Here is an 18,849-nt window from a genome sequence, read left to right as displayed (position 1 = left end):
CTGATTAAAAAAAACCCTAAAATCCAAAAAAAAAAAAACTGCACACAGATAATGCAATTGCAGCAAATTACACAATCAAACCCTAATTCTTGAAATCAAAGTTTTTGTCTAAAAATTAACCTAACCCTAATCTTTTACCACAAAAAGAAGAAAACCTAATTCAAATATTCGAACTTTATTACAAATTAACCCTGAAAACAACAACCTGATCTGATTAAAAAAAACCCTAAAATCCAAAAAAAAAAAACTGCACACAGATAATGCAATTGCAGCAAATTACACAATCAAACCCTAATTCTTGAAATCAAAGATTTTGTCTTAAAATTAACCTAACCCTAATCTTTTACCACAAAATTAAAGAAACCCAAATAAAAGATTCAAACTTTAATCCTGAAAACAACAAACCTGATCTGATTAAAAAAACCCTAAAATCCCCCCAAAAAAAAAACTGCACACAGACAATGCAATTGCAGCAAATTACCCAATCAAACCCTAATTCTTGAAATCAAATATTTTGTGTAACAGTTAACCTAACCCTAATCTTTTACCACAAACTGAATGAAACCCAGATCAAAGATTCAAACTTTATTACAAATTAAGCCTAAAAACAACAAACCTGATGAAGAGTAAAATCAAACGCCGTCGTTCTGTGTTTCTTCAAAACATGTAATAGCGTTGTGGGTTGTTGCCATGGGCATATATAGATATAGATAGATATATACAAGAGTTTACCGTTGTGGCCTTGTGGGCTCTGATAAAAGATTTCTATTTGGTACTTTAAGTTTTGAGTGTATACAAGTAACATCCCTGTGACAGGTTGATTTGTTAGCGGTAGGGATGACAATGAGTCGGGTTTTGTTATCCCAAAATCCATACCTGATTATGAAAGCCCGCCCAAACCCGCCGTCTTTTAATTAAGTAAGTACCCATCGGGTTTAGGGTTTTATCAAAATAGTCGTCGGTTATACCCGTCCCAAAACCCGTCGGGGGGTATTACCTTCCCAGTTATGTCCCAAATCCATTAAATTTTTCAAAACTAATCACAAACCTTAATGGGTTGGGTATTACCCTTCCTGGTTACGTCGGGTATCGGGTTTTCCTATCGGGCTCGAATTTCACTGTCATCCCTAGCTAGCGGGTTGAATTCTTAAACTATAACCCGACCCATATACTTATTTGAGTCATTGCAGATTTACATTCGGCCCATTTAAAAACATGTTGTGTTCGATTCATGTTTCGTGTTGACCTGTTTTATGTTCATCTACCAATATAAGTGAGCTGACAGGTCCAATGGTAACCCCGAGTCTTGCTTGAAGCAATATGATTTGGGTTGCGCCAAGTCACTACATTATGTTCTTTGGACGGAAAAATTATCCTCATTTTTATGAGTAATCCTGAGTATGAGGGCCTTTGCTGCTAAAAATGACTAAATTCAAACTATCAATTACGGTGTATAAGACTTTTTTTATATATATTTTTGTAATTTGTGTAATTTTAATAATTGTTTTAGTGTATATGTCTCTTGCTAACAATTAATAAGATTAGGTTTATATATTTAGCTAGAGGTTAGAATAAAAAATGGGATTGATGAATCGCCGGTTATTACTAATAAGATAAAATTGTTGTGGTGAAGAATAAATAAATTTATATAAAATGGGAAATTTATTTCACTTTTAAAAGTTAAAAATCAAAATATTTCTAAAAATTTAGCACTTTCATCTCAAAAATTAAAATATTAACTTCTATATAAACTTTGAAACAGGTTAATGGATTAACCCATTTTTTAAATGGGTCGTGCATGGGTTGACTCCTCTTTTAAACGAGTCGTGTTTGGGTTGGCCTATTCAAGAAAACGATTCGTGTTAGCCGACCCAAAACCTTTTTTTTTCGTGTTGTATCAGGAGTTGCCACATCTACTTAATACACAAAAGCAAGCTGTGATTGACATTGACACTTTTTTTATTTCCCATTTTGGCTTTGTACCGACGGAAATAATAAACAAACGTTCCACTTTAGTCCTAAACTATATAAAAACAACAAAATCTTCCCTTAGGTTTTATTATATTTCCAATTATTAAAAGCTTGATAAAATATAAAATAAAATCGCATTAGTAGATACACTTTGCTCAGTTTCAAATCATCGAATATTTTATAATTTCATTATATTAAATCTTATATTTAAATGTGTAAAAAGATTGTTTTGTTTGTTTTAATAATTAGTTTGTGAATTTGATAACATTTTTTTCATCTCACACTAATAATACATATTGAAATCTTAAAACCAACTTTATCTGTTTAGTTTTTACATTTTAGCAAGTATCATAGGATAAATGGTTTTAGGGTACTCCATAAAACCGTAAATGCCGCTTTGAAACAGGAAAAACCGAAATAACCGAATAGAAACAAAAACGGATAGTTTAGTTTTATGTTAATGTTGAAACCGAACTTTTGAATCGGTTTCGGTTTTGTGTGTAACTAAAATGGATATATAGTTTAACTTAAATATTTTAACCTAAAATGTATAATAATTAATTAATTATCAACTAAAAAAAAGTTAGGCCTAAATTCATTATTATTTTGGGCCAACTATTTTGTTCAACCCAAAATTTTCAAACTCAAATAATCAAACCAACTAAACTATAATCAAACCAAGTCCAAACCGAAAACGGACACCTTTATAAAAAATAGAAAGCTGACATTTCAGTTATTAGTTCGGTTTTAACCCAAAACCTAATCGAACCAGATGTTGTTATAGGTTGTTATAGGCGAAAAAGAATTAGAACCATGCGTTTGTTTTTAGTAATCATTGTGAAATGTTTGGTTACTGTCTTATAAATACCTGTTAATTAATGTTAATTAATGGTAGCCTGGTTGGTTGGTAATATGAATGTTTAACCAACAATTTGAACACAATAAAATAATGCGCCTAATTAAATGTTATCTTTAAAAAATATATTATTTTCTTTGTGGAAAATTCCAAAATAGTCTATTTATAGTTAGTGTTTTCAAGTTTATCCCTCACAATTCAAATTTCCAATTTTATCCTTTTGGTATCTCGTCGCCAACGACATGATAGCGAACACCGACGATGCATTACCGAAACAAATAGGATAACGACACGTGGCACAAATTGGCCGGAATAGGTCGCCGCGACATGTTATATAGCATGGCGTCGGGACCCTACGTTAGTGATAACATGACGCCGAGAGCCTACGTTAGTGATAACGCTGAAACGACATGTTAGGTTATATAACATGACGTCGGGACCCTACGTTAGTGATAACGTATCGCTGCTACCCTACGTTAGCAACATAACGCATCGTCAACCCTATGTTATACAACGCATCGGTAACGCATCGTCGGTGTTCGCTATCATGTCGTCGACGACGAGATAACAAAGGAATAAAATTGAAAACTTGAATTATGGGAGATAAACTTGGAAACACTGACTATAAATAAGTTATTTTGAGAATTTTCTCTTTTCTATATGGTTGTCCAAATTAGTGAATAAAATAGTATGAATTCCTAACACAACTCCATCACCATGATGATAACTTTGATTCTTTATATACTTTGACCTTTGTATATATTTAATACTGAATTATAGATTTCAGATTAATAAAAGAAATTGTAATGACTAATAACCCTGGTTTTGTTACAAAAACCGATGAACAATAATTTTATCGTTTAATGGAATATATTTATTTAATAAAAAAACATATATTAGGGTGATGGGAGTGGTTTCAAGAACGGGTTGGTATGTGAGGCGTAGAATGATGTTTTGAGTCGGTACCGATGGTTATCCAAGCTTCCATCCCAATTTAGTAATGATTTCTTTTATTTTATTTGCAAATATTTTGGGACGTCAGGTTCACTGTGCCGCTCAGGATGAAATTTTTTCGATAATAAGGAAATCGAGGTGGTGTTCCTGACGGTCCTGAGCCCACCCCGTTGGTACTATGTCCACACTTACAAGTTTATGTAAAAACAATCTAAGCTGATAATAGGTTCTCTTTTCTATTATTTACTTTGTTTTCTTTCATAAAAAACCTATGCTATATTAAATATTTAAATGAAACAATACGGAATTCAATAAATACTACTAGCTAATAGCTATCCATGGTCTATAAGACTGAGGGGTGTGGGGCTTCAACGGGGGCGCTAGAGCCCCTCCGCTCGCGCCCCCAGACGCTAACACCACACCCCCAGGCGCTAACACCACAGCGCGGGAAGGAAGAGGAGAAGAGGAATTTGATTAGTTGATTTATTTATTTTTTTTTCTTTTTAATATAAAAAATACTAACAAAATAATGATGATGAAATGATTTGAAGGAGTTCCATTCACTACACTTTTTTTATTTATAAAGCTCCTATGGTGACGTGACGCCACGTAGCGCATAACGCTCCTATAGAGGCTTCATCCACTACACGCGGTCTAACAAACATCACAAACACTAAGATCTCACTTGCATTGGTTTCACCACTTGTACGCCAACAATGACACAATCAGCTCAGCTTGTGAAATCGACAAACAAATTCGGGTTAGTGAAAACGATTGCGAAAACGAAGAAGAATGCTTGGTGTGGCACTCATGTAGTTTTGTGCATGCCACCACCCCTTGTACATTGGTTAGTTGTGAAACCAAAAGTAAAAGATTAGTTGTCACGCAGCTTGCTTGCTTTACATCCTAGCATCCTAAATATCATATTATATTTAGTTGGTATATCTGTTAGGCGTGAGCAAACATGTCTTACCTGCAAAATCCCGACACAACACAGACTCAGTTAATGGTGTTCTAAGGATCCGAATCGATTCAGGTCTCGCGAGTCTTACCTTGTTTATGCTCACCTCTATAATATATATAGAAGCAAATGGGTCCTGCCCGCCATATCCGACACAGATCCGGTTAATAGTATTATTCTCAAGAACCGAAAACTAACCGTATTGTAATATAACCAGGTCTAATTAGTTCGGATCTCGTGGGTCTTAACCCGTTTAGGCTAACCCTATTTGTCAAAAAAAAAAAAAAAGTTTTTTAAATGTTTAAATTGAAAATACAAATTTATTCTATTCAGAAAGCAGGGGCATTAGATTCTTGTTTTTCCCATCTTACAAATGCACTTACACCCCAAAAGATTCATAAAAATTCAATCTTTTTCAATACCCTCTTCCCAAAACTTGCTCAAAATCAAAACCCTAATCTGAATCAGGTCAGTCAGTGCTTCTTATCTTTATCTTGTTTATATTATAGATTCCAGGGTTATCATTTTAGTATTTCTTCCAATTTGTCTTTATATGTTTGATCATGTGCCAATAAACCCTAATATATAAGCCCACATTTGAGCTACTTCTGCATGCTCATATCAAAATATTATTATTTTTTTTATTTTTTTTAAAGAAAATTTGAGTCAAAAATTTTAGTAGGATCGGTTTTGCCATTCAAAAGTGGGTGGCGGCTCAGCTTGTTGACCGCTTACCTGCCTCTGTATTGTAATCGGATCCTTTTATTATAATATGAATTATAAATAAAAATAAAATAAATTTTTTCATTCATTGAAGAGTAGTGTTTACATCAAAATAGAAGGCAAAGTATACCAAATTCATATGAAATTTTGAAAATTATGAGTTTGTTACTATATGTCTTCATATGTTTGATCATGTGTCAATAAGCCCTAATATATGAGCACACATTTAAGCACCTGCTTGTTATATCAGAATATTATTTTTTTTATTATTTTTTAAATTATTTTTTACTATTTTTTTAAAGAAGATTTGAGTAAAATTCATATGAAATTTTGAATATTTTGAGTTTGTTACAATTTGTCTTCATATGTTTGATCATGTGTCAACAAACCCTAATATATGGGCACACATTTGAGCTTCTGCATGTTCATATCAGAATATGATTTTTTTTATATATATATTTTTATTTTAAGAAAATTTGAGTAAAATTCATATTATATTTAGAATATTTTTGAGCTTGTTATAATTATGACATGATCTTGAAACTTTAATCTTTCAGATCTTAAAATAAGTATGGTTAATTCAAACACGCCGCGCAAGCGAGTTGCATTTGTGTTAATTGATGGATTGGGAGATGTTTCGATTCCAAGATTCGGGTATAAAACTCCTTTAGAAGCTGCAAAGGTGCCTAATTTAGATGCCATTGCTTCTGCTGGAGTTAACGGGCTCATGGACCCGGTTGAAGTCGGTTTGGGCTGCGGTAGTGACACTGCTCACCTTTCTATTTTGGGCTATGACCCGCGAGTATATTATCGCGGTCGAGGCGCGTTTGAGTCGATGGGTGCTGGATTAGCCATGGCTCCAGGAGATATTGCTTTTAAGGTATGTTGATATGCACCTATGCTTGTAAACGAGCCGAACGAACACAAACACTTAGGCCCCGTTTGTTTTTTTTAGAGATTTAAGTCTGAATCTGAATACCACATCTGAATGTTAAGAGGTGGTTCAAATGTCTGAAATCTTAATCATTAAGAGGTGGAGGCTAGAGACGAACCTCTAGTCGTCGGAGATGGAGCCTAGTCTCCGGGTTAGAAGTTAATGGAGGCCGGAGACAAATGTATGTTTTTTTTGGGTTAAGAGGTTTTCAGACCCACTAAAAGCTCTTACTGGTTCAGATGCTATTAAGACGCTGAACCTCTTAATGGCAGAAAAAAACAAACAGCCCCACGTCTGATTACGTCTGACCGAATCAGAAGTTTTCCTCTATTCAGAGAAAAGAGGCAAAAACAAACAGGGCCTTAATCAAATGGGGTTTTCTTGTTCATGTTTGTTCGTTAAGAAGATGAACATGTTTGTGTCTGTTTATATTCGTTCGTTAACAATATAAAGTTATGATGCGGAAATCCTACTCGTAAAGTTTAAATTTAAGATATTATTTTCTTTATCCTTTTTTGGTTATTTAATAATTATTTATTTATCGTTTTCAGTTTTTGAATTCCAAATACGTAGGATTATAACTAGATCTTAGGTTTGTTTATTTAAGGTTGTTTTGGTGCGTTTAAGAACTTAGTTTTATGATATTTGATTAAAGAATTGTAAGCGTGAAACTCGTCTACCGAGTATTTCGGTTCGAGTTATTTTTATAATGATCAATTGTTCTTGAGCCATCGGTATCAATAAAGCTAATACTATAAATGAACGGTTCACGAACAAACATAAATAGCTTGAAGTAATGTGAAAAACAACGTGTTGGGCTTAACAAGTTATAAAACTAGATTAAATTGTAACAGGCCAAAAATGTTCAAATAATATATTAACGAAACGTAAACTGACAAACGTAAACATAAGTGAACCTATACGAACTAACACAAACGAGTTTAAATGAAATAGTGTAAACGAACGTTCATAAACGTAAATCAACGAACAAGGCATGTATTCATGTTCGTTCGTTTAACTAAAAGAACAAATTTTTTTGTTCATGTTCGTTCATGTATTAAATAAACGAACATCCCGCCCAACGGGTCACGTACTGTCCATTAAACTTTCAGTTCGTTTACAGGCATTTATGTACCAACTTTTGTAGCTTATTTGTTTCTAGATCACATTTAATACTTAATACTAATTTTGATTGTGTTGACTATTCATCAGTCAAACTTTGCAACTCTGGATGAGAAAACGGGAGTGGTCACTAGCAGACGGGCTGACCGACACTTCGAAGAAGAAGGGCCCGTTTTATGTGCAGCATTGGATAAAATGAAGCTGCCATCTTTTCCTGAGTATGAAGCCAGAGTCCGGTAATAATAAATGAATAATCGCGTATTCAACGTATTAAGTTTTTAAAACATGGAATCTTTCATAAAGTTTAAAACTTTTGGATTCTTTTTTCAGGTATGCAACTGAACACAGATGTGGAGTTGTTGTCAAAGGACCTAAGTTAAGCGGAAACATATCGGGAACCGACCCGTTAAAGGATAACCGTTTGCTTCTAGAAGTAAAACCTCTTGACGATACAGAAGGAGCCAAACACACTGCAGATGTCGTCAATGAATTATCCAAAGAAATTTCTAAAATCTTGGTTGCACATCCTATAAACCAAAAACGCGCAAGCGAAGGAAAAAACATTGCTAATGTTGTCCTTTTACGCGGTTGCGGTATTCGAATCGAGGTACCGTTTATAATCTTAACAAGCTTTAACAACATCCTGTATCAAAAAAATAACATCGACAAATTAACAACAAAAAAGTTGTAATCTTTTGCAGGTTCCTGCATTTGAGAAAAATCACGGGCTACGACCGTGCATGGTGGCCCCCACAAAGATCATAGCGGGTCTTGGTTTATCTCTCGGGATTGACATTCTAGAAGCTTCTGGAGCCACCGGAGATTACCGAACTTTATTAACATCAAAAGCAACCGCAATTGCAAAAGCGTTATCGGCTCCGATGAAAACTTGCCCAAATGTTTTTGTACCGGGTGAAGAGGAGCACAAGCCCGGTGTTTCTGATGGCTATGATTTCGGTTTTCTTCATATAAAGGTGTTAAACTTATCTTTTAGTTAGTAGTTAGTATATTACTATTTTGCCTAGAGGTGTAAACAAGCCAAGCCGCTCGTGAGCTATTTAAAAGCTCGAATCGAGCCGAGTTTAAACAAGCTCGATCCTTAAAATAAGCTTGCATAATAAATGAGGCCGAACCTGAATTTCGCTTATCGATCTTGAGACAGCTCATGAGCATAAACGAGCCCATGATTGATATAATTTTTATCTATTATATTTAGTACATATTTATTTAATAATCATTATTATATATAAAATTATGATAAGATTAACTAAATAATATATATTATGTTATTGCTATATACAAAGTTATAAATAACAAATATATCTTGAAAATAATAATAATAATAATAAATATATGTGTTATTTATTTAACAAATAATAAACTAGTCGAGCCTGAGCCGAGCTCGAACTTGAAAAACTACTCACGAATCGAGCTCGAGCTTTAGAAATAAAGCTCGAAACGAGCCAAGCTCGAGCTGTCTGTAAGTTAGACGAGCCGAGCTCGTTTGCCCAAATGAATATTATTGATTTTGTAAATTGCAGGCAATAGACGATGCGGGTCATGATAAAGCAACGGTTTTTAAAGTCAAAGGATTGGAAGCGGTTGACAAAGCTATCGGTCAACTCGCAAGACTTCTTTGGGAAGCAGAGTCAACAGGTCAGTTTCAGTTTTTCCTATGTGTCACTGGGGACCACTCGACTCCTGTCGAATACGGGGACCACAGCTTTGAACCCGTCCCGTTTACATTGTGTCGGTTAAAAGACTACGTGGGTGCGGTTGGTGGTGAATCAGTTGTTTTACAAACGTCTCTCGATACGTTTCCTTTGCCAACTGTTGAAGCTGGTGATGACGTGGCGGAAGATGAGGAAGTGAGTCAACTTGGTCAGGCGTTTTCGGGTGATTCTGTTTGGAGGTTCGATGAACTGGCGGTTGCGCGAGGGTGTCTTGGACGGTTTCCCGGGTGCGAGATGATGGGAGTTATAAAGAAGTTTATTCAACTTGAGTTATGATTCTTATGAACCTGTTTGTTAAAGTTACGTGTTGGAACTTGGAAGTAACTAAATAAGAAGTGTTTGTAACAAAAATAATGATTTTGAATAGAACTAGAATGTGTTATGCTTGAGTGATGTAATGTTTTATGAAGGGTTTTTTTTCCTTAATGAGGATGTTATTATTAAGCATGTTTTTTGTTAGTAATATTGTAATTACAAAACATTCAAATAATATTTTATAACATCATGATTACAAACCATTATGATTAATCTAAAAAGTTATATATTAGGGGCAGTGTTGTAAAATTCTCAACTTGACGTTAATTAATCCTCGATTAACGTTAGTTCTTACTTCGCTGGTTAATTTTGGGATAATAGGCCAATTAATCGGTCAATGGTCAAATCCGGCCAAAATCAAGTTTAATCGGATTTAATCGGCTTTTTTTGATGAGGTTTTAGCCAAAATCGGTGGTTTCCGACGAGATTTTGGCCGAAATAAGAGGTTTCTGGTGAGATTCCAGCCAAAAAATGCAGATTCCAGCCAATTTCTGGCCAAAATGTGTGTGTGTGTATAAAACTGAAAATTATATATAAAAATGTGTGTGTATATAAAACTGAAAACTATACATTAAAGTTCGATCCGATTAATCTCGATTAATCCCAATTAATTGTTAGTCACCACCCCACCGGCCGACTAGTAACTAGCGATTTTTACAAGACTGCTTAGGGGTGAAAATGGGCTATGAATGAGAGGTTTTTGGTTTTTAAACCCGGTCACGCATCGCGTCTCATATCCATAGAGTATCCGTCTTTCGTTATTCGTTGGGTTTGTTGGAGTACCAGAAGGTGTTAGATATGTTTGTTTGTGGTTTGATGTGGTTAAAATCTCTTCGGATGTCGTAATCAAACCTCAATCCTAGCATGTTGAGAAATCACGAATATATTTCATGTTGTTCGCGAATATGGACACTTTTAGTTTATAGGATGGATTTGGTTAAAATTTAAGGGGTTAAGCTCATAAGAAATAAAATAAATAAATAAAACACGCTAAAAAGTAAATTTGGGTGTAAAGACATAACATATAACATGTGGTGTGTTGTTTTTATTTCTCCTAATTTATACAGCAACCTACTTATTAAAATTGTTTAGTACTTTATAATATTAACCTATTTATTCAGAAAGGGGTGACGGCGCAGCTTGTTGTCCGCCTACCTGCTATGTTGATGTAATATCTATGTATTATTTATACGATTTTCATCTCTCACAATAATAATAATATTAATCATCATCTTAAGCTTAAAAATTAAAAACAAATACTTTTTTATATGATTATTTTTCAAAAGGAATTAAAAAAGGAAGTAACCAATGCCTACGAACTGAGTCGGTTAGGGCTCTACTCGTCTATCTTAACAAGCTTAAATGTCACGCTCGAGCCAACTCATATTTTTAAAAATTTATAACTTTTGTATATTAATATATATATAAAACAAATAATATTTTTAACATATGTATAATTTATAAACTAACATAAATTAAAGTTTTGGTTTTAATTTAAAGAGTCAAACGAGTGCACCAATGAACCAACGAACAAGTCAGCTTACCTTGGTTTGGGCACGACTCGTTCACAAATCGAGCTGGCCCAGCTCGGTCTGATTAAAAGCGAATCGATATCCAACCAACCTTTTTTTAAGAGTTTTGAGCGAGCCTCAAGCTTAGATATTATATTTTTTAAGCCTTTAGAAGTATTTATTATTATTATAATTTGATTGGTGAGGGAATGGTAAGGAAACGATTTGGTGTTTCATATGACTTGGGTTTGATTCATGCTCCTAATATTTAGTTTTAGCCACACTAGTGTGACGATGTGAGACTAGACGATTAAGTGACGTTCACTAGTTGGATCTTTGAAGTGAACGAGTTTTACCTTATCACATTATTATGTCTTCAGACGAGTGTTCACGAAAGTTGACCTTAAATGTGAGTTTTCCCCGGATCGACTACAATGAATCTAGCTGGGAGCCCATTTTCGTCTATTATTATTATTTTATTAAACCAACCAAATTGAACCTCGAATAATAAAAGCTTTGCAATTGCAGCGGTGACCAAATTCTGAATTCGGGAAATATTTCAGATTGGGGGAAATTGGGATCGAGAATTAGGGCATCGTCACTCACCACAATTAAATCAGCGTTTAATTCATAAAGGTAATATTATATTACTAAACTTCAATTTCAATTTAGGGCTTCAATCTCACTTTCTTATTGCTACTGATGATCCAAGTAATATTAATATTAACCTGTATTCTTCATCATTAATATAATAATAATAATAATATTATTATTATTATAGCCCTAAACTTGTAATATTTATTGAACACTGCATATGATAATCAAATTATAAGAATGCTTGCTTGTATTAGCGTTGCATATGTTTATGAGCTGATTCGAATTGGGCCATGGCTTGCTCGTGCTTGCCTCAGTTACAAACCGTACCATGCCTATCGGCTCATTTACTAACCGAGCCAATATTGAGAAATTATATTGAGCATTTTACAATTGAGCATCGAACGAGTCTTCGAGCATTACTTGTCTCTTTTTTCCACTTCAAAATTTTTTGTAGGAAACAAGTTTGAAGTGGATATAATGTAACTGAAAATAGCGTTTAGATTAACTTCTAGTTGCTTGCTGATTTCTATAAGAAATAAGCTTGAAGTCGGATATTATAATGTACATGAATCAAACTTCTAATAGCCTAAAAACATGAACCGAGCAATCGAAACTATGAAAGTGGTGAAGAGAGGTAAATTTCAAAAGGGTTTTCAATTTTGTATGTATGTAAAATACAAAATTTTAAATTTTTCGAGCATACCTTTGCTCGTGCTTGGCTCGTTTACAAACTGAACCAAGCCGAAATCGAACGAGCATTCTCTGAGCTTTTTTTCCAGCGAGTGTCGAGCGGTTTGTGTATGTTTTAGTGTTCAATTTCTGTCATTGAGTTTATGAAAGGAACACCTGTATACAACTCTGTAACTATTAACTCCAGATTATTATTATTGAACATATACTGATGATGAGGTTATACATGGGTATTTAACCTGGTCTCAGGGTCAACTACCCGTTAGAATGGGAAGCAAAGGTAGACTTCCACCACCTCATCATTTAAGGCGTCCACTTCCTGGGCCCGGTATGGGCCACCATGATCCCATCCCTCCCGATATGCATCCTCATCGCGGTGATTTTCCACCATACGACATGCCACCTCATCCAGAAATAATGGAACAGAAGATTGCTGCACAACATATGGAGATGCAGAAACTTGCAACAGAAAATCGGAGGTTTGCTACAACGCACGGAACCTTGAGGCAAGACCTTGCTACCGTACAGCACGAGCTGCAGGTGTTGCATAATCATGTAGGAGCTGTGAAAGCAGAGAGAGAACAACAAATTATGGGACTGTTAGAAAGAAATGGGAAAATGGAAGCTGATCTTCAAGGTGCAGAGCCACTTAAGATGGAACTTAATAAGGCGAGAGCCGAGGCACAGGGCTTGCTTGCAGCTCGGGATGAACTTCTTTCACGGGTGCAGAAATTGACAGAAGATCATCAAAGGGTTCACATGGATTTGCAGCAGATTCCTGCTTTGATAGCAGAACTTGAAGGCCTTAGACAAGAGTATCAGCATTGTAGGTAAGTTTTCTGCTTGAAGATGTTAATTTTATTAACTTTTTATTGAAGTTATTCGGTAATATGTTTCTGGTTATGTGGTTTTCTTAGGCAAACTTATGAGTATGAGAAGAAGTTATATAATGAGCATCTTGAGTCTCTTCAAGTGATGGAAAAGAACTATATGACCATGGCTGGAGAGGTGGAAAAGCTTCGCGGAGAGTTGAAGAAACAGGCTGAAATTGATAAAAGGACGGGTAATTATTTTTAATCTTACTTTTAAATGTCCTTTTTTTTCTGTTTTTCTCATAAAATTTTCTTAACAATATTTTGCACATAAAAAACCTTCAGACTCACTATTTTTTTTATCATAAACGTCCTTTAACATGTTGAATTTTTTATAAATGTCTCTTAATTATGATGGATGAAATATGTAAACATTATTTGACAAATTATATGATAACGGGTAGAGATACTGTACAATAATGGCTTAACGTACGATAGGTACGCGAGACGCTCAAAGGCAAAAAAACAAAGGCAAAAGTATTAATACGCTAAAAAACGCTCAACCAAACCCTAAAACGCTCAGCCAAAAACCTAAAAGGCTCAAAAAACGCTCAAAAACGGTTTTCGTTAAAAAAGTTAAAAATTGATCGATTAACCATCCAAAACTGTTTTTTTCGGTGAACCAATGATTAATTGGATATGTATTGACGATTCTTACTTTTAATTGATAAAAGGACGGGTAATTATTTTTAATCTTACTTTTAAATGTCCTTTTTTTTCTGTTTTTCTCATAAAATTTTCTTAACAATATTTTGCACATAAAAAACCTTCAGACTCACTATTTTTTTTATCATAAACGTCCTTTAACATGTTGAATTTTTTATAAATGTCTCTTAATTATGATGGATGAAATATGTAAACATTATTTGACAAATTATATGATAACGGGTAGAGATACTGTACAATAATGGCTTAACGTACGATAGGTACGCGAGACGCTCAAAGGCAAAAAAACAAAGGCAAAAGTATTAAAACGCTAAAAAACGCTCAACCAAACCCTAAAACGCTCAGCCAAAAACCTAAAAGGCTCAAAAAACGCTCAAAAACGGTTTTCGTTAAAAAAGTTAAAAATTGATCGATTAACCATCCAAAACTGTTTTTTTCGGTGAACCAATGATTAATTGGATATGTATTGACGATTCTGAGATGTTGGGATGTGATTTCATGGATTGATTTCGTGAAAAAATGGATTCGCGTACCTATTGTACGTTAAGGTATTATTGTTTTGGATCTTTTCCCATATGATAACAGTGATAAAAATAATTTGTTAATAACTTTTAACGATTTTAAATTTATACAAACCATTTTATATGTTTTTAGTTTTTTTTTTATTTTGAGTTATGTCATCCACGCTCGTGTATTTATATTATATTGCTTAGTAAAGATGATTTGTTATCTTCAACTTCTTGAATATAAAAATGGAAAAGAAAAGATGAACATTGAACGGACTTTCCTTGCCACGTTTTCGATTGTAAAATATTAATTCGTCACAACTCTTCCCTCACGTAGTATTAATAAGTGAGAAAAAAAAAATTCGCAACTTTGTTCAAGTTTAACATGTTGAGGGACTTTAATGTGTAAAGAATTGTTGACTTTTATGAGGAAAAAATGAACGTATGTTGGTAAGTTGGTTTTTTATGTGCGAAAAGTTAAGAGACATTTATGAGAGTATTCAGAGAGTATGTGGTTATTTATAGTATTTTCCCTTATTATTATTGTTATTAATATTATTTTGCCTTGTTACCAGCTCGTATTGATATATATTTTTTTCTCACATCATATAGCAGCAGCTGCGCCTTATCCTGTTGGACATAACACTTATGATGGTGCACCAGCATATGACCCGCAAAGAGGACCTGGTTTTCATAAAGGACCCGGTGCACCAGCATATGACCCACAAAGGGTTCCTGGTGCAGCAGCCTATGACCCCCAATGGGGACCTGGTGCACCGGCCTATGACCCACAAAGGGGTCCTGGTGCACCTGGTTATGACCCTCATAGAGGAGCTGGTTATGATATGTACAGAGGACCTGGTGGGACCGGGTACGATAGACAATGGGGGCCCGGCGGGCCTGCAAGAGGACCACAGTTTGGTGGGCCAGGATATGAGGCGCACAGAGGAACTAACTTTGAGTCACCAACAGGCCCTGGTGGGCCCCAAGGGCAGGGTATGCAGCAAGCAAGTAATACTGGTTATGGGTCTGTGGCGGCAGCCACTCATGGTGGCGGTGGTTATCAGGGAGCACAGGTGCAGGCGCCACCGGCAGATGGTCGCAGATAAGCGTTTTCTTGTTTTGGAATCTTAACTGAATCTTGATTTGTTTCTGTTGGTTAAGTGTCAGTGATTTTTTAAGGTTGATGTTATAAGATAAATTAAGAGTTGTGTACTCTTGGCCCAATAACAGTATCTGCAGGTGTTTCCAGCAGTTTTATTGCAAATGCTATTTTTAAAATCATGACATTCTATATTGTTTACTTATTGAGCAAATAATCAAAGACTCATGCTAATTATCACAACATACATGCTTTACAACACACCATGGTTTCTTTCTTTTAACGGCTTAACGCGCACTAACAACCCTTGATCAAACTCCGGCATGGGAACTCTCTTGAACGATTCGTCATTTTTAACTAGCTCCCAAGTGAACGTTGTCACCAAACGATGGATCATGACCAAAGTTTCCATTTTCGCAAGCTCCATACCAGGACACATCCTCGGCCCACCTCCAAACGGCACGTAACTAAAAGGTGGTGGCGATGATGCGTGTTTCTCAAAACGTGTAGGGTCGAACATGGTTGGATTTTCGAAAATCCCATCATCCATGTGTGTCATGGACCCAGATATTAACACCTGAAAACACATCATTTGTATATATATAAATATATATATCAAGAGATAACTTTAAATGACATTGATTAGTTTTGTGCCATATATACCTACATACCTGCCATCCTTTTGGAATTATGAATCCTCCATACTCGATATCTTATTTAGCTCGTGGGAAGCTCAAAGCCACCGGAGTGTTTATCCCCATTATCTTAGTTGCTACTCTCCATGTGTACTTCATCTTGGAGAGGTCTTCCCATGTTAAATCTTCTTTACTTGTTTTATTACTCGAAATTTCTTCTTGTTCTGTAATATATGTTTTTGTAATCGATTACAACGTTCATACATCGAGTAATATTGTGTTACATACGACTAAGGGTGGCAAATGTGACCCATTGGTTGAATGAGTTATATTAAAATGTATATAATGGGTCAGAATGGGTCAAACTAAAAAAAAGAAACTGATTGAAACGGGTCAAAACCGGTTGACATTTCTCGAGGTTTTTTTTTTTATTTTTTTATGGAACGAGAAAAACGGAAAAAACTTTTTAATATTTTTACATTTTTAGTTTTCTATTTATATTTCAAGTTATAATTTTTTAATTATTTTTTTTAACTTTAATGAGGGGTTTTGAAATCTCAACTCATTTTGACTTATTTCAAAAACACCTCATTAAAAAAGTCAATAAAAATAATTAAAAAATTATAACTTAAAATATAAATCAAAAACTAAAAATGTAAAAATACTAAAAAGTTTTTTCCGTTTTTCTCGTTCCAAAAAAAAAAATTCAAGAAATGTCAACCTATTTTGACCCGTTTCAATCATATTCATTTTTAGTTTGATTAGTTTGACTCATTCTGACCCAATATATACATTTTAATACAACTCATTCAACTCAATGGCTACGACGTACCTTGAACTATAGTAGAGTAGATAGATTTGTTGCTAGTCAAAAGCTTAACGAAGAAGGTAAGAAGGATCGCGGTGGTGTCAAATCCTGCAACCATCAAAATGATGATGTTGTCAACAATCTCGTCTTCAGACATCACGTTTGAGCCATCATCACGAATGCTAAGCAAGTATGTAATTAGATCTATATGAGGATCATCTTGTTCCTTAAGCGCCTCTCTTTTCTCACGTATAAGATCTATAAGCATCGGCACAAGTTTCTTCCTTGCTAAGATCGCACGATTGTATTTAGTGAACGGCAAGTTGACTGGGACCGATAGCACACCTTCTATCATATCCTGAAAAATCGGTAGCATTTTTTCTCTTTTGGGTCCTCTTTCAAACCCGAAAAGAAGCAAGCATATTATGTTGAAGGTTAAGGTCTTGAACAAGGATTGCGCCTGCACGAGTTTAGAATGCTAAAAATTATAGTGTGACACATGTGTCATGTGTACATAATAATGAAAACCCTGTAACGTATAATGTATTATTGATCAGCTATATACTATATACGCTAACTATGTAATAATCAGACTCTAATAATATATTCTATAATATTCTCTAATAACATATACCAGCGATGATTAAGATAACTTACCTGGAGCTCATGTTTCCCATGCCAATGAGTTAGAAGATGCTGTTGAATTTCTTCATCTACTTTAGCAACATATTGCTTCAACACTTCAATCTTAAGAAACGAAACTATGGCCGCTCTGACTCGTTTGTGATCATTTCCGGACAACTCAAATATATTTTTGGAACCAAAGACCCGACTAAGAGATGGTGGTTGCGTGCTGGCGAGTAAGTTCCCATCACAAGTGTATACGAACTTATTCGCCGTTGGACCATACAAAACAACCGTCGGGTATCCAAAAAGACTTGCTTTCCAAACCGGGCCGTGGCTTTTTATTCTCTCGTGGAACCATTTTTCGACCTTGCCAGCCTTCAAAGCCCTTAAAAGACTCAGGCTTTGACCAATCACCGGTAGTCCCAATGAACCCGGTGGTAGTTGTTGATTGTGATACTTCTTACGTTGGAACAGGACGAAAACCGGAACGAAAATCAACAATAATAATGTCAAGAAAACAATCAATTCCATGGCTAGAAAACATTAGGGACTCATGTTGCTATATAAATGTTGGTTGTCAGTTTATGGAAATGGTACCATTTGTAAAGATCCTATGTAGTAATTAAGTATTAAGTAAACTTAAAGCATCATTTGATGACCAATTTTATTGTTTAATGCACAAAAAACAAGTTCAACTACTTAAATTAACAACCAAGCATGTTACTGTGTCATTTTCTGATGCTTAAACTATGTTTTGTGTCAGAGTGTCAGTCTCGTACTCAGTGTTATGCATAATGATAATATTATATAAAAACATATATCAATAACTATAGAATAAAAATATTTTTATTATCTTTTCCTTATTTATAGTTATTATGTATTTGCCTTTACACCTTTAGTTATTATTGTTTTAATTTGTGATTACGAAATAAAAATCTACCAAATTGTTTATGATATCAGCGCGAGTATTCCATCACTCGAACCTACCCAAACCTTAAACTTAGCCGCGCATCAGCCCTTCTTCTCTTACGCACCACAGACCACCGATGCTGTGTGAAAAGCCTAGATCTGATTTGGTTAAGCCGATACCACAAGCCACCTAATCTTTCACAAAGCTGAATTAGGTGGGAGAGAAGAAGAAACACAAAAGGAGTTGTTTATTGCTTTCTTTTCTGTCAGAGTATGACACAATAATTTGTGTAATTGTCTGTCTACTTTCATTTTTTTTTTTTTTTTTTTTTTTTTGAACATTCAAGCTTTCCTCCT

At 34.8% G+C, this 18,849-nt stretch overlaps 2 protein-coding genes and 1 pseudogene across 4 annotated transcripts; 2 read left to right on the top strand and 1 right to left on the bottom strand.

Moving 5' to 3' along the window:
* The first annotated feature begins 5,067 nt into the window (after positions 1-5,067).
* LOC143539709 (uncharacterized) lies at positions 5,068-9,530 on the top strand. Its single transcript, XM_077032940.1, has 6 exons — positions 5,068-5,210; positions 6,023-6,345; positions 7,612-7,757; positions 7,852-8,128; positions 8,223-8,495; positions 9,063-9,530. Exons 2-6 carry the CDS (start codon positions 6,037-6,039, stop codon positions 9,528-9,530), a joined length of 1,473 nt encoding a protein of 490 aa, XP_076889055.1. The 5' UTR covers positions 5,068-5,210; positions 6,023-6,036.
* Positions 9,531-11,617: 2,087 nt separating this feature from the next.
* Positions 11,618-15,635, top strand: LOC143539734 (protein FLX-like 2). 2 transcript variants are annotated; one of them, XM_077032963.1, is made up of 4 exons: positions 11,618-11,716; positions 12,617-13,197; positions 13,285-13,430; positions 15,027-15,635. In XM_077032963.1, the coding sequence occupies exons 2-4, from the start codon at positions 12,635-12,637 to the stop codon at positions 15,518-15,520; spliced, it is 1,203 nt and encodes a 400-aa protein (XP_076889078.1). In that variant the 5' UTR covers positions 11,618-11,716; positions 12,617-12,634; the 3' UTR covers positions 15,521-15,635. The 2 variants fall into 2 exon arrangements, with proteins under 2 accessions (XP_076889078.1, XP_076889077.1); XM_077032962.1 differs by having other exon boundaries at positions 15,024-15,635.
* On the bottom strand, positions 15,613-18,304 carry LOC143539759 (taxadiene 5-alpha hydroxylase-like; annotated as a pseudogene). Its single transcript, XR_013136492.1, has 5 exons — positions 17,614-18,304; positions 16,981-17,416; positions 16,185-16,372; positions 15,762-16,090; positions 15,613-15,680 (listed from the first exon to the last, which is right to left on the bottom strand). The product of XR_013136492.1 is annotated as a taxadiene 5-alpha hydroxylase-like (transcript).
* Between the last annotated feature and the right edge of the window lie 545 nt (positions 18,305-18,849).

This window comes from Bidens hawaiensis, unplaced genomic scaffold (genome assembly GCF_021521415.1).
Source record: "Bidens hawaiensis isolate Kalapana, Puna unplaced genomic scaffold, B.hawaiensis_p1.1 tig00012010_1, whole genome shotgun sequence".
Taxonomy (NCBI): Eukaryota; Viridiplantae; Streptophyta; class Magnoliopsida; order Asterales; family Asteraceae; genus Bidens; species Bidens hawaiensis.
Note: the sequence above shows the minus strand (reverse complement) of the source record. Positions and strands in the feature narration are given on the sequence as shown.